Below are 20,807 nucleotides of genomic sequence, written 5' to 3' on the forward strand. Positions count from 1 at the left end.
CAGTTGGAGGGAACTACTTTGTACATGGGTGGGTTGAATAAATATAGAGCAAAAATGTTCATATTTCACCATTTAATCAGTTATTTATAAACAAATTTAATTAACAAATTTAATACAACTATGTACAAAAAGGATTCTTTTCTAGAACTAGACAAAGTAATAATGAAATTTATATGAAAAAACAAATTAGCAAAAATAAGCAACAATTCGTGGAGAAAAAAGCTCTTAGATGAAGCAGAAACTTGCTCTGCCTGACCTTGAAACAGGACAAAGCCTAGAGCCAAACTATCTACTGATGAAAAAGGATTGTGAGGGAGCGAAAGGAATATCCACACTAATAAAATCATGGATCGTTAAGTATCTTTTTAAAAATATGTCTGAAGTAAACAATGTGGTCAACATTACTGGCCAACATTTATAGGATTTCATTTTGATATGGATTCTTTCATGTTTATAAAGGATAAATTTTTATTGAAGGCTTTCTCACATGCATTTCATTCATGTAACTTCTCTTCAGTATGAGTTCTTTGATGTTTAGTAAGTGATGATCTGGATCTGAAGGCTTTCCTATATGTATTACATTCATAAGGCTTCTCTCCAGTATGGATTCTCTGATGCTGAGTAAGGGATGAATGGTGCCTAACGGTTTTTCCACATTCATTACATTCAAAGGGTCTCTCCCCAGTGTGGATTCGCTGATGCTCAACAAGATGAGTCCTCTGACTAAAGGCTTTGCCACATTCATTGCACCCAAAGGGTTTGTTTTTAGTGTGGATTCTTTGATGCCGAATAGCACGTGTGCTTTGGGTAAAAGCTTTTCCACATTCATTACACTTATATCGTTTCTCTCCAGTATGAATTCTCTGATGTTTAATAAAAGACGAACTATTACTGAAGGCTTTCCCACAATCATTACACTCAAAGGGTTTTTCTCCAGTGTGGATTCTTTGATGCTGAATAGCATGTAGGCGCTGGCTGAAAGCTTTTCCACATTCACTACATTTATATCGTTTCTTTCCAGTATTAATTCTCTCATTTTTAATGAAAGATAAGCTGTTACTGAAAGCTATTCCATATTCCTTATACTCAAAGGGTTTCTTTCTAGCATGGATTCTTTGATGTTGAATAACATGTGTGCTCTGGCTGAAAGCTTTCCCACATTCACTGCATTTATAGCATTTCTCTCCAGTATGAATTCTTTTATGTTTAATAAAGGATGAGCTACTACTGAATGCTTTCCCACATTCATTACACTCAAAGGGTTTCTCTCCAGTATGTATCCTATGATGTTGGCTAAGAGATGAACTGTGAATAAAGGTTTTCCCACATTTTTTGCATTCATATGTTTTTTCTCCAGAATGGATGATCTGATGTCGAATAAGAGATGAGCTCTCCCTGAAAGCTTTCCCACATTCATTGCATTTGTAGGGTTTCTTTCCAGTATGGATTCTCTGATGCTGAGTAAGATTTGATCTGTACCTGAAAGTCTTTCCACAATCATTACATTCATAAGGTTTCTCCCCAGTGTGGATTCGCTGATGCTGAATCAGATGTGTTCTCTGAGTAAAGGCTTTGCCACATTCATTACACTTATAGTGTTTCTCTCCAGTATGAATACTCTGATGTTGGATAAGCAAAGTACTTCGGCTGAAGGCTTTGCCACATTCATTAAATTTATAGAGTTTCTCACCAGTGTGATTTCTCTGATGTTGAGAAAGTATGTGTTTTGACTGAAGGCTTTACTACATTCATTATATTTATGTGTTTTTTTCCCAGTCTCCATGTTCTTACATTGGATAAAATTTGAGGTTTGACAGATGGCTTCTTCAGAGTCATTATTTTGAGGTGTCTTCCCTAAAGGGATTTGTTTCAGAATGTCTGAATAGTCATTAAGGATCATTTGATGTTTGTCATATTTATGGAACTTTTTTCTTATAGAATCTGTTTCTTGGGTAGCAAAGATTGACCCTTGAATGAAGCTTCCTTGGAATTTATTAAAACCATGGTCTCTTAACATACCAGGAGTTTTTGTGTGGTCAATTGCCTGCCCAGAATGTGTCTCCTGGTTGCCCTGATGCTTCTCTAACTTGATATTATATTCCCAAATTTGTCCTTGGGAATTCTTAGGATCATCACTTATAAATCTTTTCAGGAACAATTCTTCATTTGAAATGTCCTGTTTTGAAACTGACTCTTTGCTTTCATGCCCAGTCTCCCAATCTAAAAAAAAAAAAGAAAGGAAATAAAATTTGTAAAAAGCTTGTGTTCTTTGTGCTAAGAAAAACAACAACCACATTGTTGTATGGTGAGTTCTGCCTCCTCTATTAAAGAAAATCTCTTCAAAGTAGAAAGGGTAAAAATAATAATAATCTCTTGTATGTAGATAAATTGTAGTTTATTCAGGACTTTAACATCTTTCATTTCATTTTATCCTCACAACAACACTATGAGCTGGGAATATAACAGATGAGAAAAATTGAGGTTTGGAGAGACCAGGTAACTTGCATCTATTTAGTCAGTTGTAAAACCACATATTGATCTTGGATTTTATTGCCCTTAATTCACTGTTCGTTCTACTATTTCACCATGTATGTCATAATTTTTCTATTTTCAACTTTCACCCTCTGTGGAAGAAGGTACTGAGAGCAGCAATAGAAGAAGAAAGATGTTCTTGAATTGAATAAGGTAAGGAAACATGTGAAAGTTAAGGAGAAGATTCTAAACTTGTGGAAGACAAATATTGAACTTGAGGAGAAATGTAGAATAAGCAAAAGTTGCATGATAAAAATTGGAGCCGAAAAAGAAGAGATTAGTGTAAAATAAAAGTTAATCTGAAGGAGGACTCAGAATGAATGGGGAAGAGGACTGAGAAGATTTTAATAGAAAAATATCAAAGAGGAAAGAACTGGCAACCCAAGGTAAATGAAAAAAAAAAGATAAGTAAACAAATTATTAGGCAAAACATATTGGCAAAGGAAATTGTTAAATAAAACGATAAAGAGGTTAATAAGAGGAGGAAAAAGAAAGTAAGTGTACTTGTCTAGGTAAAAAGGTAGGATTTCAACCAGGAATGCAGGGCTGGTTCAATATTAGGAAAACTATCAGCAGAATTGACCATATCAACAACAAAACTAACAGATATCATATGATTATCCCAACAGATACAGAAAAAGCTTTTGATGAGATACAACATCCATTCCTTTTAAAAACACTAGAGAGGGGGGCAGAGACAAGATGGCATAGTAAAAGCAGTGATTTGCTTCAGCTCTCCTCCAAACCCCTCCAAATACTTTTTAAAATGACTCTATACAAATTCTAGAGCAGCAGAACCCACAAAAAGAGTGAAACAAATTTCCAGTGCAAAAGAACTTAAAAGGTCAGCAGGAAAGGTCTGTTGCACCAGGGTGCATAGACCAGGCCCCAGCAGATTAGGAAAGACCTTTGGCCATGAATCAGTGGCAGCATGGAGCTAATGACTCTATAAGAAATCAGGAAATTATAAAACAACACCAAAAGAACGAAAAAAAATAGAAGACAATATGAAATATCTCATTGGAAAAACAACTGAACCGGAAAATAGATCCAGGAGAGATAATTTAAAAACTATTGGACTATCTGAAAGCCATGATCAAAAAAAGGGTCTTAACTTCATCTTTCAAGAAATTATCAAGGAAAACTGCCCTGATATTTTAGAACCTGAGGGTAAAATAGAAATTGAAGGAATCCACTGATCACCTCTGAAAGAGATCCCAAAATGAAAACTCCCAGGAATAGTATAGCCAAATTCCAGAGTTCTCAGGTCAAGGAAAAAATATTGCAAGAAGCTAGAAAGAAACAATTAAAGTATTGTGGAGCCACAGTCAGGATAACACAAGATTTAGCAGCTTCTACATTAAAGGACTGGAGGGCCTGGAATATAATATCCTGTAGGGGAAAGGAGCTAGAATTACAACCGAGAATCATCTACCTAGCAAAACTGAGTATAATCCATGAGGGGAAAAGTAGACATTCAATTAGATAGAAGACTTTCAAGCATTCTGAAAAGAAAATCTGACTTTCAAATACAAGACTCAAGAGAAGCATAAAAAAGCAAAACAGGAAAGGAAAATCACAAGGGACTTAATAAGCTTACACTGTTTACATTCCTACATGGGAAGATGATATTTGTAACTCATAAGACATATCTCATTATTAGGGTAGTTAGAAGGAGTATATATAGACAGAGGGCACAGGTGTGAGTTGATTATGAAAGGGATGATATCTAAAAAATAAAATTAAGGGATGAGAGAGGAATGTACTCAGAGAAAGCAGTAAGGAGAAGTAGAATGGGGTAAATTATCTCACATAAAGAAGCAAGAAAAAGCTTTTACAGTGGAGGGGAAGATGGGAGAGGTAAAGGGGAGTAAATGAACCTTACTCTCATCAAAACTGGCTCAGAGAGGGAATAACATATACATTCAATTGGGTATAGAAATCTAGCTTACCCTACAGGAAAGGGTATAAGAGATGGGGGTGTGATAGAAGGGAGGGCAGATTAGGGGAAGGAGTAGTCAGAAGCAAAAACCTTTTGAGGAGGCACAAGGTGAAAGGAGAGAGAATAGAATAAATGCAGGGGGGAGGTGTAGAATGGAGGGATATGCAGTTAGCAACAGTAACTGTGAAAAACATTTTGAAGCAAGTTTCTCTGATAAAAGCCTCTAAAACATATAGAGAACTGAGTCATATTTATAAAAAATAAGGGCCATTCACCAACTGATAAATGATCAAAAGATATGATCAGTTTTCAGATGAAGTAATCAAAGCTATCTATAACCATATTAAAAAATACTCTAATTCACTGTTGCTTGGAGAAATGTAAATTAAAATAATTCTGAGGTACTACCTCATAGCTATTAGATTGCCTAATAGGACAGAAAAAGCAAATGACAAATGTTGGAGGGGATGTAGGGAAAATGACACATTAATGCACTGTTGGTGAAGTGGTGAACTTATTCGACTGTTCTGTAGAGTAATTTGGAACTATGCCGAAAGGGCTATAAAACCATACATACTCTTTGACCTAGCAATACCAGGAAAATGACCTATTATGTATAAAAATATTCATAGCAGCTCTTTTCTTGGGGCAAAGACTTAAAAGTTGAGGGGATGGCCATCAACTGGGGAGTGGCTGAACAAGTTGTGGCATTTGATTATGATGAAATAATATTGTATTATAAGAAATGATGAGCAGGATGCTCTCAGAAAAACCTTGAAAGACTTCCATGGGCTGATGCAAAGTGATATGTACTACATACAAAGTAATAGCAATATTGTAATATGGACAGCTGTGAATGACTTAGCTCTTCTCAGCAATACAACGATTCGAGACAATACTGAAGGACTTATGATAAAAAAAATGCTCTCCATCCTCAGAGAAAGGACTGATGGTGTCTGAATACAGATTGAAGCACACTTTTTTCCTTACTATTTTTATTGAGTTTTTTCTATGTTTTCTTCCACAACATGACTATTATGGATAAGTTTTCCATGATTACCCATGTATAACCTATAAGAAATTGCTTACCTTCTCAATGAAAGAGTATGAGGAGAGAGGAAGATAAGAAATTGGAACTCAAAGTTTTAAGAACAAATGTTAAAAATTGGTTTTACATTTAATTGGGGAAAAATAAAATACTAAATAAAAAAATACTGAAAAAGAAAAAAAGAAAAAAGTGATAAAGGTCAGCATAGTTCTATAAAGGCCTATAAAGGAAGAGGGATTAGAGTAAGGAGTAAATATCCATAAGCAGTTAGAAGGAAAGATGAAGCACTCTCCGCACTCTAGGATTTCAGGGACAGTGAAGTACTTCTTTAAAAAAAAATCTGATGCCAGATGATGATATCAGAATGGAATTAGCCAGTGTCATGAAGAACATCCTACGTGAGCTACGTGAAAGAGGAATTCTCAATAGCTAGCCTTCCATCTGCCCCTTGTTATGCATGACATTGCCCTTGACTACATTCTTATTAACAGAGAAGAAACTATTGCTAGGTTGAAAAATATGGGCACCCTAGGGTAGAATAAGTCCTACCTCTTAGGATTTCTGATAGTGAATGAAACCAGACAAAATCTGACATTCACTGTAGATTTTGAAGAAGTATCACTCAGTCACAGAATTTGACATTTAGAAGAGAATTCTGTAACCATTTAGTCCAACTCATAACCAGAAGGAATCCCCAGGTAAGGTAAAAAAGGAATGTCAAGTTTCAGGAAATTAGAGAACAAAAGAATGTCAGAAGGAAAATAAATGAAAGAAGTACCACTTCACACTGAGAGCTAAAAACCAGGATTTAGGTTCTTTCTGAAGAGGACGAAAGTGGCATGTGGGGGGGGGGAAGTAGCTGATTGTCCACTTTGAGGCAACAAAGTACAGTGGGATTAGCCCTGATGTTTAATACCAGAATGACCTTGAACAAATCACCTAATATCTCTGGGTTCCATTTTCCTCTTCTGTGAAGTGAGGGGGTTTATCCCCTTAAAGCTCTAAATCTGTGATCCTGGGAGAATAATAAAACTGGAGCTGCAGAAGCTATCAGGTGAAAGATGAGGCAGTAAGAGTCAAAGGAAGAAGATAAGCAATGGTGGTTGGTAATTCCTTACTCAGGAGCACTGAGGCAGCCATTTGTCAACTTGTTAATAATAAAAGTCTACTATGTTCCTGAAGCATGTATCCAAGACTGTTAGCTCACTGCAAGTAGGAATAATTTTATTCTTTATATTTATATGCCCAGTATTAAGTATGTGATAAATAATTGATGATTGATTGATTGAATCTCTTAAGATTCATTAAAATAGATCACTACTACCTACTTCTGGTGATTCACAAGAGCACAAAATAATAGTGCCAGAATGAACCTAGAAAGAAGTATGAAAGATTATAAAGTCTTAGAAAAGAAAATGAAGATCATAAGGAACCTTCTGGTGGTTCATCACTGTTTCCCATTTAAGGCAAGGCATGTAAAAGACAAAATGGATTTGGGATGTGAACAGCTAGTTAAAGAGATGGTGTCTGAGAATGGGCTTTGGATTTCTAGACCACAGACTAAAATATAAGAATGACACAAGGCAATTTTGCAAATTAAAGAAAAAGGACTTTTAAATAAAAAGAAAAAGGAGAAGAAAGCTACTTATGTATATTTACCAAGTTTTATACCAAAGAAAGTAGCTACAATGAAGGAAGGAGAAAAACATTTGAAACAGCTGGAATTTCACAGGAAGCAAAGTCAATGAAAAGAAAAGTAAGAATAAAACCTATGGCCTCACATATCTATACCTAATTGCCTTAAGTCTAGGCAACAAATAAAAGGAACCAGAAGTCCTAATAAAAGGAGACAAATTTGACCTCATAAAGTATCACTAAGAAGATAGAATGAAGTCATGCTGAGAATATGGCTCCAAGTAGGTTTATATAGTTGTTCAGTTGTTTCAGTGGTGTCTGACTCTTTGTGACCCTTTTGAGGGGAGTTTCTTGGCAAAGATACTGAAGTAATTTGTCATTTCCTTCTTTAGCTCATTTTTTTAAACAGATGAGGAACTGAGGTAAACAGGGGTAAGTGACTTGCCCAGGCCCACACAACTAGTAAGTATCTGAGGCGAGATTTAAACTCATGATGATGAGTCTTCCTTGATTCCAAACCCAATGCTCTACACCACCCAGCTGCCCTAAGCAGGTATAAGACTTATTCAAAAGAAACAGGATAGGTGAAACAAGGTAGAGGCTGGCGTTGTATGTTAAGAAGATATTTGTGTGAAGAAATCTAGGAACTAGAAGTAGGGTAAGCATAGTGGAGAGTATTTGGGTGAAGGCTAATGTGGGGGAAAACAGGCAATTTTGTCATTGGAGTATACTACATACCACTTAACAGAAAGAAGAAATAGGATGTGTGAGAAATAGGTAATAAGCCTGGCACGGGAACGTGACATAGTGATGTATAGATGGGAGATTTTAATCATCAGGACATTTGATAGAACTTTCTCTTTGCCAAGAGAAGAACAGCAAATAACTTCTTTATTACCTATTGGACAGCCCTACAGCTGGGAAATGAGCTGGGCCCATAATTAAATTGAAGAGTGGAGATTGGATTATATGGCTGAGGTTATGCAATGTTTTCAATAATATTATGCTTCTCTATTATGCAAAAGCTCATCTTCTCAACATCAATAATCTCACAGTGAAATGAGAATCAGGATGATAATCAGAGAAGTCAAGAATCATAGAACAGTGTGAGATACAAAGAGCAAAACTGTGACTAACTCAAAGGGCAACAGAGACATGAATAATGGGTATTAGAAGCCTACTGATGACATGAAAAAAGTAGCATAAAAAGGTACCACTAATAAACTGTAGATGGACCAGTCAGAGCAAGGGCTAACAGACAGACAGCTTGAGTTCCACACTGATAACCATGAAATGTTATAAGACCTAGAGGAAAATTTTGAGCTTCTTATTTAGATCATCTTTGAAGACTTTATGGTAGGGCCTGGGACTTGTAACCAATAGAGACTTTAGAGGTTGATTAGTTCAAATTCTTCATTTTGCAGATTAGGGAATGTGGGCTCAAAGTGTTAAAGCAAAGTACTCAAAGTCAGACAGCAGTAGCTGAGGATTTGAACCAAGTTTTTCTGACTCCAAATTCTTTTCCACTATATGATTTTAACTAGTGATATTCAATAATTTCATATGTTCATTTTTTTTCCTGCCATTCCTAGAGAATGAAGAGATATGGCTCTAACCTCTTTTAGGAAGACCAGATAATACTTTGAACATTGATAACAGCTATTTGTCTGTGGTAGAAAGACAAATATAATATATTCCATTCAAGTTACTATAATTTTCTCTTATAATGTCTTTAAATCTGTGTGAAGCAAGATCTAAGATCCTCTTCATACATGTATAGCCTATATCAGATTGCATGCCATGTTGGGGAGGGGGGAAATAAAGAACTCAAAATCTTGTAAAAGCTAATGTTGAAAATGAAAAAAAAAAGATCTAAGATCCTCATCCCTTTAATATTCTTAATAGAAGCTCTTATGGCTTTTCCACAACAGAATCAAACTCTCTCTCTCTCTCTCTCTCTCTTTCTCTCTCTCTCTCTTCTCTCTCTCTCTCTCTCTCTCCTTCTCCCCTCCATTTCTCTCCCCCTCCTTCTCCCTTTCCCTCTCTCTTCCTGACTCCCTCCCCTTCCCCCAGAGAACCTATAAAGACTATGAGACTGTGGATCTAGAAAGGAAGAAAGTAAATTAAGGCACCAATGCTCCTGAGGAGATGTACAGGGATAGAAAGTAATGTCAGATTTATAAAGAAGGAACATGCCTTGGTCTGAAAGAATGCAAGAGGATACTTGTTGAGTGTATAAAATGTTAGAAACATATTAAGAACCTTGAGGATCCAGACCAAGTTGCTTACAGTAACCTCCTTCTGTCTGATTTTCACTCACTCACTCACCTGGACAGGTAACTTTTGAGATTTCTTTCTCTAACATCCATGATTCCTCCCCTTGATTCATGTGGGATATGACTTCTGCTTTGGAAACTGGAAGCCCTGATCGTGGGGGGAAATGGAAAATGACTGTTTGAGACGAGGACAAAGAACTATCTCAGTTATTAATTCTTTGTATAAAATCTGGGCAAAAGAGAACACAAAAGGAGAACCTAGATGGAGATACAAAACACTCCTGAAGTACCCTCAGTGTTATGTTCCAAGCAAAATGGAAAGAATAGCTCTCAGAGCTCATCTGCACTCATTTTCTCTTCCCTGCACTGGATGATAAAAACTGCTCTGGACTGTATTTGTACTACTGGTTGGCCAGGGAGAACATTTGGGATGGAGAGAATCTTTGACCTAGGTGAGCAGATGATATGAAAAAGAAAGTCTGAGTGGACATATAATGAATCAACCCACTTTCAGTTCAACTTTAAAAAAAGCCTTTTCATCAGGGCACAGGGAGAAGAAATAGACTCTTTCTTGGCCTCAAAGACATTACAGCTCTTTTTTTGCCTTGGATACCAATCTAAATTCCAGTTAATCACTTCAGATGTTTCTTAAAACAAAACAAAAAAAAAGAAAGAGGAAGTAGAAGAGGAAGCATAAAAAAAGAGGAAGTATAAAAAAATGTACTGGGAAGATCCTGAGTCATAAGTCAAAGCTACTCTAACCCAGATAAACCAGGTTCCTGTAGTTTTCCAACATCACAGGCCGGTATAGATCCCTCTGAGCTGAATCCAGTTTCCCCCATTCCTCTTGGGTAAAGTCCACGGCCACATCCTTGAATGTCACTGATTCCTGAAACATCGAACCCATTCATGCTCATGCCTTTCCAATACATGATTCTGGAGAAAGGGGTGCAGATGGTAGTGCTAGGGGATTTGAGTGGGATACATAAGTGGTTCAGAAAGTTTTCAAATTTCTTAAGTGTTCCAACGAAGATATTTTAAGCATTTAACACCTGAGTTTGTAGCACAGTATAAGTATATTTTTGTTGGAGAAGTTTTACATCTTGCTGACTGGTGGGAACTTGTCTTTTCAGTCAGATCCTATTTGGTATTACACACTCATCTCCATGGCTTTACACCTGGATACTTCTCCTTGGCTGCCCAGGGTTACCCTCGGAGATTGTTTCCCCTAGAGTGGGAATGAGTTCCACGAATATGATCCCCCGCACTTTTGAATTCTACCACAGAATCTCTCACAGCCTCTCAGATCCCGAATTTCCGCATCTGTAAAATGAGGATAATAATGCCCAGACTATCTATTATATGAGATTATTGTAAGGATCAAATGACATACAAAAAGCACGAGACTGATGCCAAATGTTACTGAAATACTCAAATACACGTGGTCCCATTAGTTTGGTTGCTCCCTTCAATGACACAGATAAATCCATCCCATCTACCTTTTTGTCTGTGCCCTAATAGTAGAAATATACGTTGCTGTATGATCCTTTGATGTTTCTTATACTCTATTTGATGACCTGGGGTCTACATTCTAATTCTGATGAGACAGTTTTAAGTTTCTGTGCCTCGGTCTTCCCTGTGTGTCTTTATAAGTAATCACATCCTGTTCTCTTTCTTGGTACGAGGCCATCATCATTAAGATGCAAGGCCAGAACATTGAGTATGCCTAAGGGGAGTAGGGAACATCACTGCAGAACACTATAAAGATCCCGTGCAGCAATCACTGCTAGCCCACTAAGATTATAGTTGTCTCCCGCCCTCGGCTGATACCTGGGGAATCAGCTTTTCCATACCACAGGGATTACCTGATTCCTTGAATGGGAGCCTCCATCCTAAAAACACTCCCCATTTCTTGCCTTTCCAATTCCTTCCTATAGAGTTTGCAGCTGGCACTGATGTCCTCTAGACCTTGTTTATATTCACCGGCTGCTGGTACTGGAAAGTGTCAATGCATGTAAAGCCACCTAAAATGATTCTTGAAATTATCCCTTCCTGTCAGAATCTAACTAAATTAGTTGGATCCAGTAATAAGCTGAGCCTGGGCCATGGGTATATTCCCTTAGCTCACAAACCATTGACCAAAACTGAAGTGATCTAGCAGCCATGTTTACATGGACAGAGTGGAATAGGTAGTTGCTGCTGCCTTCTGTCTTCCCCAGAGAAAACAAGGGCCCCATGAAATTCATGCTTCAGCAATAGGGAATTCCTTTCCTCTTAGATCCACGAGTCACTGACCAAGTTTAGGACTAGGGCTGTGGGCAGCCACACTTTTACAGGCAGGATTTCTTACCTTCACTAAAGAGAGCAAAAGCTAGGACCTAAACCCTGTACCTCAGCAACAGGGGATCCCCCTCCTACCATACCTTGTAGATCCGAGAGCCACTGGCTAGGGCTATTGATAGGACTTTCAGGTCTGACTCATGTATCCCACTGGTAAGGAGTCCTCCCCTATTATAGGCTTATTGCAAGGCTTATGTCCCCGCCAATATAGTTGTGGTCCATAGGGCATCCCACACAATAAGGTAATGGGTTGTTGTTGTTGAGGGGGTTTTGGGGGTTTTTTGTTTGTTTGTTTGTTTTCCCCTTACTTTCTCCTGGCATTGTATGAGGCTAATAAAGTGCTCAGTTTCTACCGATCATTTCTCATATTTGCCACATGACCAGACCTCCTTCTTCTCCTACCATACATTTCCCAATGATATATTTTATTCTATTCCACAGTTCATCATTAGTCATATGCTATAGCCTGCTCGCTTCCAATATGTCACTTTCTCCATTGCCCTCCATGTGAGAATACTTTTTATTACTCTGGAGATTGGTGTCCCATGTCTTGCAGTCATATCATACCAGTAAAATATTAGTAAAGATGGGTCTTTGTTTCAAGGAGGAACTTGGAACCATGAGGGAAAACCTGGATTTTCTGAAAGCAACCTGGACTTTTCCTCTCATCCTATAACAAGATTTGTATGTTTTCCATTCAATTGTATTATGGGTTTACAAACCCCATAGGGCTTTCTCAAGGTGCATTCTGTTCCTGAGATTACACAAACATCTGGCTTTTCTGTTTGAGATTAAGGGAGCATGAGTATATGCTTGTTTGCTGCAGTAGTGCTGGTTTTGCTGGAGTAGCCCCGTTTTCTACAGCTTAAGGGCTGATGGCTAATTTTTTTTAAATGTAGTTATGGAGTAAAATAAGCCACTTAGTTTCTCAGCGGATTTGTTTTTTTTAATTTAGTATTTTATTTTCCCCCAACTGTGTATAAAAACAATTTTTAACATTCTTTTTTTTTAATCTGAGTTCCATATTGTCTCATTCCCTTCCTCTCTCTCTCCTGTTCCCCCTCACTGAGAAGGCAAGCAATTTGATACAGGTTATAAATGTGCAGTCATGCAAAACATATTCCATATTAGTCATGTTATGAAAGAAAACACAGACCAAAACAAAAACTCAAGAAAAATAAAGTTTTTTTTAAAGTAGGCTTCTATCAGCTTTTTCTATGGAAATGAATAGCATTTTTTCATCATAAGCCCTTCAGAATTGTCTTAGATCATTGTATTGCTGAATAGCTAAGTTACTCACAATTGATCATCATGCAGTATTACATACAATACTGTTACTATGTAGAATGTTTTCCTGGTTCTGCTCATTTCTTCATGTAAGTCTTTCTGAGAAGATTCTGCTTGTCATTTCTTATAGCACAATAGTATTCCATTACATTCATATACCACAACTTGTTCAATCATTCCTCCATTGATGGGGGCATCCCCACAATTTCCAATTCTTTGCTACCACTAAAAGAGCTGCCATAAATGTTTTTGTATGTATAAGTCCTTTTTCTTTTTTTAAAAATTTCTTTGGAATACAGATCCAGTAGTGGTATTGCTGGGTCAAAGGGTGTTTATGGTTTTTTAGTCTTTAGGGCATAGTTGCAATTTCTCTACAGAATGACTGAATCAGTTCACAACTCCAGTGTCTCAATTTTCCTACACCCCCCTCCAACATCTGTCATTTTCCTTTTCTGTCGTATTAGCCAGTCTGATAGGTGTGGGGAGTTGTTTTCATTCACTTTTCTTTAATGAAGTGACAGAGAACATTTTTCATATGACTAGAGACAGCTTGGATTACTTTATCTAAAAACTACCTGTTCACATCTTTTGACCAGTTATCATCTAGGGAATGGCTCTTATTTTCAGAAATTTTTCTCAGTTCTCTATATGTTTAAGAAATGAGGCCTTTATCAGAGAAACTTGCTATAAATTTTTTCACAGTTATAATTACTAACTGTATTTCCCTCCTTAATATTTTCCTATTTAACCTACTCTCTCCTTTCACCTTGTCCATCCTTAAAAGTGTTTTGCTACTGATTAGTGCTTCCCCCAATCCGTCCTTCCATCAGTCCCTCCCTACCTTCCCCACCACCCTAGTTTCTTCTTTCCCCTTTCCCTCCTAATTTCCTGTGGGCTAAGATAGATTTCAATACACAACTGAATGTGTATGTTACTTACTCTTTGAGCCAATTCTGATGAAATCAAGATTCATGTACCCCCATCCCCACCTCCTCCATCTTCCCCTCCACTGTAAACCTCTTTCATGCCTCTTCTATGCAAGATAATTTAGCCCACTCTACCTCTCCCTTTCCCTTTCTCCTAGTGCATTTTCCTTTCCCACCCCTTAATTTTACTTCTTTTAGATAATCATCCTATCATATTCAACCCACACCTGTGCTCTCTGTCTATGTATACTCCTTAAAACTCTAAACAGTTTAACCTTATTGAATCTTTTATGATTTCTCTTTTCTGCTTACCTTTTTATCCTTCTCTTGATTCTTGTATTTGAAAATCATTTTTTCTATTTAGCTCTGTTCTTTGCATTTGGAATGCTTGAAGCTCCTCTATTCATTCAATATCCATTTTCCCCTGAAGGATTAGACTCAGTTTTGATGAGTAGGTGTCATCCTGGCTCCTTTGCCCTACAGAATATCATATCCCAACCCCTATGATCCTTAATGTAGAAACTGCTAAATTATGTGTTATCCTGATTATGGCTCAACAATATTAGAATTGTTTCTTTCTGGCTGCTTGCAATATTTTCTCCCTGACCTGGGAGCTCTGGAATTCGGCTATAATATTCCTGGGAATTTTCATTTTAGGATTTCTTTCAGGAGGTGATCAGTGGAGTCTTTCAGTTTCTATTTTACCCTCTGGTTCCAGAATATCAGAGTAATTTTCCTTGATAATTTCTTGAAAGATAATTTCTAGGCTCTTTTTTTGATCATGACTTTTAGGTAGTCCAATAATTCTTAAATTATCTCTTCTTAATCTATTTTCCAGGTCAGTTGTTTATTTTTTCATTCTTTTGATTTTGTTTTATTGTATCTTTATGTTGCATGGAATCATTAGCTTCCACTTGTCCAATTCTAATTTTTTTTTTTGGTTAGGCAATGGGGTTAAGTGACTTGCCCAGGGTCATGCAGCTGGTAAGTATTGTGTGTCTGAGGCTGGATTTGAACTCAGGCCCTCCTGAATCTAGGGCCAGTGTTCTATCCACTGCGCCACCTAGCTGCCCCTCCAATTCTAATTTTTAAGTAATTATTTTCTTTATAAGCTTTTGTGCCACCTTTTCCATTTGGCCAACTCTGTTCTTCTCAAATTCTTCTCTTCAATGGATTATTATGCCCCTTTTGTCATTTTGCTATTCTGTTTTTCAAAATTATTTTTCTTCAATATTTTGTGTACTTCATTTCCCAAGCTGTTGATTTTTTTTCCATGATTTTCATGCACTTCTTTTCTTTTTGCAGTTTTTTCTTTACCTCTCTTATTTGATTTTTAAAATCCTTTTTGAGCTCTTCTAGGAATTCTTTTTGGGCATGCAACCAATTCACATTTTCCTTTGAGGCTTTGAGTGTAGCAGTTTTGACTTTGTTGTCTTCTGAGTTTGTGTTTTAATCTTCCCTGTCATCATAGTAACTTTCTACGGTCAGGATCTTTTTCATTGTTGTTGTTGTTTGCTTATTTTCCCAGCCTATTTCTTGACTTTGAACTTTATATTAAAATTGGACTGCTCCCAGGGTAGACGGGGCACTGTCCCTATTTCAGGTTTTGTGTATTTTTTGTTTTCAGAGCTGGTTCTGGGAGGTCTGTAAGTTTTCAGTTCTTCCAAGGTTGTATGATCTAAGGAGAAGTATATTTACTCCTCTCCTGGCCTATGCTCTGGTATGTGAGAGATCCTAAGCATTTTTCTACCCAGGAACTGTGACCACAGTCCCCACTTCCCTGCAGGCACAAGCCACTCAGAGCTGCAACCTACGTCTTATATGGACAATGCAACAGAGTACTGCACTCAGTGTCAGCAAAGGGACCCCTGTGATCTCCTTCTGACCAGTTATATCTGACCCCCTTACTGTCTGTGGACTGAGAGTTCCAGAAGCTCACCACTGCCACCACTGATTCAGTCACTCCCCCAAGATCTGCTACTGGTTTGCTGGGGCACAGCCTGAGCTAGACTGTGCTCTATTATCACCCCATTTCAACAAATCTTTCCTGCCAGGGTTTTAAGTTGCCTTTCTTGAGCTGGAAAATTGTTTCTCCCTGTCCTTTTGTGGATTCTGCCACTCTAGAATTTGTTTTGAGGCATTATTTTAAAGTTGTGGTGAGGAGAATGAGGGGAGCTCAGGCAAGTCCCTGCCTTTTCGGTGCCATCTTGGCTCTGCTCCTCTCATTGGATTTCTTGTTCATTATTTGGCCTGATGTGAAGGATTTAAATAAATGATTTTTAATTTATATTGTATTTTTCAATAATTTACAAAGTCTTTATTGAAAGGTGTATTTCCAGTTACATGAGAGGTTGCAAGCTAATGGGTTTTTAAAAACAAAAGACAGTTGATATGTGCTGATCTACATTCACCTCAAACTAGTGCAGAAACCGTCCATTTGTTAGATAAAAAAACCACCTAAGGCACAGAATTAAAGTAGAGAGAAGCATGTGACAACTACCAAGACCAAAAGCCATCAGTCCAGATCAAGCCTCTAGCAACTAAGTTCTTTGGTCAAAAGAAGCAAGTGTCATTCAGGTAACTGGAGAAAGAAGGAAGGAAGGAAGGAAGGAAGAAAGGAAGGAAGGAAGGAAGGAAGGAAGGAAGGAAGGAAGGAAGGAAGGAAGGAAGGAAGGAAGGAAGGAAGGAAGGAAGGGAGGGAGGGAGGGAGGAGGGAGGAAAGAGGAAAGTAAAGGAGAGGAGAGGAGAAAAGAGGAAAAGGAAAAGGAAAGAAGAAAGGAAAAGAAAGAAGAGAAAAGGAGAGAAGAGGAGAGGAAAGGAAAGAGAGGGAGAGATGAAGGAAGGAAAGAAAGGAAGCAAAGTCGTAATGGTGAAGGGGTCTCACCAGAGGTTAGAGCAAAAGGAAGTACTTAAGATTGAAAAAGCTTAGAGATTTGTCATCCTGGATCACTATGGTTTAAAATTGAGCCCTGTGACCCAATGCCAAATTCTTAAACATCTCCACATAGGTTTAGCTCAAGTCAGTCTCCCTTGGGCTCTCTTCATGACAACTGATGAGAATGCTGAAGAGTTTCCATGCTTATTCAGTATGTAGCTACAAAAGTTCTTATCTTATAGTGAACTGGGTCCTGAGTGCATTAAAGCAGCATGTTGGACATTCTTTCCTTTTCATGGGGCACCCAGGTGATGCAGTGGATAGAATGTTGGGCCTAGAGTCAGTAAGATGCACATTCAAATCTGATCTCAGATACCCAGTAGATGTATGACTCTGGGCAAGTATGTAATTGCTATCTACCTCAGTTTCCTCAACCATAAAATGGTGATAATCATAGCACCTCCCTCCAAGAATTGTTGTAAAGAACAAATGAGATAATATCTATAAAGTGGAACATAGTAGGCACTTAAGGCTTCTTTTCTCCATTCCCTTCCCTTCCCTCCCTTCCATTTCAATTTCCCTTCCTTCCCCATTCCCTCCCCTCCCTTTTTTATCTTCCAGCACTGGTTTCATTCTCTCCCAAAGACACATTCTCTCTATGTCTCCCCTTCCCTCAACCTGAGGCAGACATACTGGCATGAACTCCAACCATGTTTCCCTTGCTCCTCACCCTCGGTGCTGCCACCCTGGCTGAGCCAAAGAACTTCAGTGACTGGATCTTCAAATGGAAGTTGTACGTAGGAGACTTTTACAGTATCAGCATCACTTTCACCAAAGCAATTTTGATGCATGATCTTGTGATGGTCCTTATATCATTCCCTCTCCTTCAACCTGATGGATATGAGTGACATCAGCTGGCCCATTTAAAAAAGCAAAACCTGCTGCTAGTGAAAAATGAATATCCCATTATTAAGTCTATGGTGCAGTGGCAGATGTCAAGGAAAAGTTTCTTCTGCTGGCACTTCCCAGTGCAAATAGTGTAAGATAATGAGTATCTTTGCCAAGAAAACTCTATATGGGGTCACAAAGAGTCAGACATGGCTGCACAACAATAATAGAATTATTAAGTAATAACTGTGTTAGCTGCATTTACCCAGGACACTAAAACCTCCTTGACTAAAATAACTTTCTCTCATGCCTTTCTCACAGTCTTTACAGTACCCCATACATAGCAGATTTGGATGACTTAATGAATATGTATATAAATTCTGGCTGGAGAGGAGTGGGAAAACTTTCAACAACTGGGGATTATTTCCTTTGAAATCCAACATCTATTAGAATGGACCCAACCAGTCTTCTGGGTTGTAGGATGGCAGAAGGAAATTAGTCCAAACCCTGGAAACTAAAGCGTTATTTCAGGAAAGAAGAAATTTCAACACACCTGGGACCCAGAAGTCAGGCATTCAGGAACTATTCTTTCTTCTTTTTTCTCCTCTTGGAGTAGTCTAGAATCCTGATAATTAACAGCTGGGGAGTTAAAAGGAAATATGAGGGAGACCAATTCTGCCTTGTAATTCCCAGATACCTGAAACTAAATATGTCCATATCCACATGGTTAACTTTCCCCTTCCCTCCACCCCCAACATTCTCTACAAGAGGAAGGTTAAGGAGAGCAAAGAAGGTGCCTCATCTTCTCCTAGGACCAGAGAAAAGAGCCAGAGACCTTGCTTGAGGTCCTGACTTCATAACTGTGGTCACAAAAGATTCTTCTGAACTGACCTGGAGTCAAGTTATATGCATTGAGATCACAGGATTCTTCCCAAATTTCTGCATGATATGGAAGATACAGTACTTTTGTGAGGTGATGACTCATTCATTTATTGGGCCAATATATTTTGATTCCTTTTTCTAAATGTACTTTGACTATTTATACTTGTTCCACAAACATCTTCAAATTCTTAAATACAGTCTTCCTGTCCCTGTCATTGTTTCCTCTATCCAAGTTAAACATGCTTAGTTACTTTAACCCATTTTTATATGGACTCCAGTGCCCTCACTGTCTTAGTGACTTTTCTCTAGTCACAAGCCAGCTAGTCAAAACTCTTTGCTAACACTTGGCAAACAGAAATCAATACTAAATTCCAGGTATGGCCTGACAAACAGCAGACATCAGTATGCTTACCTCCCTAGGTCTGGACATTGTGCATCGCTTAAAGCAGCTTAAGTTCCTCTGGCTTCCAAGTGATATGGTCGATTCATTAATTAAGCTGGTAGTTCATAAAATCCTCAGAACTCTTTCAATCAAACTACTATTTTGTCATTTCTCCCCCATTCCAAATATTTCAAGTTGCTTTTTGAGGCCAAGTACAAAACTTTTCATTTATTGCTATTAAATTTCATCTTTCAGATTCATGTAACATCTAAAGACATATATTCAAAAACTGAAAATGTAATCCAGTAAGTTATTTATCCTTCCCAGCTTTCAGGAGGTGAGGATGGTCAACAATGTTCTTACCAACTGAAGATCTGGTAAGCATGCCATCCATGTTTTCATAAAAGTCACAAATATGTTAAATGCCATGGGACCAAAGATATATCCCTGGGGAACATTAGAGATTTCCTTCCAAGCTAGCATTGATTTATCAATAGTTATTCCTGGGTCCTATCATTCAAGCATTTCCAAATCCATGTAACTCTACTATCATCAGACTCACATATTGTCATCTTGTCTAAAGGATCTCATAAAAGACTGTCAAATACTTTGCTGAAATTTAGGCATACTATGTCTACAGCATGGTCATCTACCAGAATAGTAACCCTGTTAAAAGAAAAAGAAATGAGGTTAGTCTGGAAAGACCTCAACTTGATAAAACCATGTAAATTACTTTCCAGAATGTTCACAAATCATCTCTCCTCCTTTCTCCTAGTTCAGAAAAACCTAGTCTTGATGAAATCATATTAATTACTACTTCCCTTCCAGAATGCTCACAAGTCATCTCTCCTTCTTTCCCCTACTCTCTAACAAAGAGTTGGCCCTTCTCTTTACTAAAACCAATCCCTCTTACATGTGCATTTATCCTATCCTTTCCCATTTTCTCCAGCAGATTGCATCTTTAACTATTTCTCCTCTCTTGAATCTTCAACCTCTCCCTATTAATTGATTCCTTTCCTGTTGCCTTCAAATATGCCCGTCTGCCTTAACTTTAAAAAAAAAAAAACGCATTGGCAAGTCCCTACCATTTCCTCAAGCTAGTATCCTATATCTTTTGTCCCCTTCTCAGCCAAAGTCATTGAAAAAGTTGTCTACATTTGTTGCTACTTCCTCTCCTCTCACTCTTCAACTCTTTGCAATTGAATTTTCACTTCATCATTCAATTGAAACTGCTCTCTCCACTTAACAAAAATCTCTGACAAAACTGATGGTCTTTTCTCAGTCTTTAGATCTATTTGCTGCCTGTGACACTTTTGACCACCCTGATTCACCTCTTGGATACTCTTTTCTTTCTGAGTTTTCATGAAACCACTTTGTACTAGTTGGTCTCCTTTGCCGGCTAATCATCTACCTCATGCTCCTTAATTGTGAGCATTCCCTAAAGTTCTGCCCTGGGTTCTCCTCTCTTTTCTCTCTATTGGTAACCATCAGATCTGATGGGCTTATTAATAATCATAGCTAAGCAGATGATTCTCATATCTTCTATATATCTAGTCCCAGTCTCTCCCCTGAGCTTCAATCTTGCATCACCAATTTCCTGTCAGACATTTCTAATGGCATGCCCTAGAGACATCTTACATTCAACATATCTAAAACTGAACTCAATATCTTTCCCCCTAAATCTTCCCCTTTTCCAAATTTCCCCACCACTATTTTCCCACTATATCAAGTTTGTAATGTCAGTATTGTCCTGGTCTCCTCACTCTACCTCATCCCATGTATCTAATCAACTGG

At 37.9% G+C, this 20,807-nt stretch overlaps 1 protein-coding gene across 1 annotated transcript; it reads right to left on the reverse strand.

Annotated features, from left to right (window-relative positions):
- Positions 1–216: 216 nt before the first annotated feature.
- On the reverse strand, positions 217–19,407 carry LOC144455674 (uncharacterized). The gene is given in 6 exon segments (XM_078149133.1): positions 217–1,714; positions 1,717–2,220; positions 9,486–9,581; positions 10,196–10,322; positions 18,303–18,388; positions 19,377–19,407. Coding segments are annotated over 6 exon segments (2,064 nt in total). The 3' UTR covers positions 217–494.
- Between the last annotated feature and the right edge of the window lie 1,400 nt (positions 19,408–20,807).

The sequence above is a fragment of the Phascolarctos cinereus genome, unplaced genomic scaffold (assembly GCF_003287225.1).
Source record: "Phascolarctos cinereus isolate Bilbo 61053 unplaced genomic scaffold, phaCin_HiC Scaffold_2;HRSCAF=192, whole genome shotgun sequence".
Lineage (NCBI taxonomy): Eukaryota > Metazoa > Chordata > Mammalia > Diprotodontia > Phascolarctidae > Phascolarctos > Phascolarctos cinereus.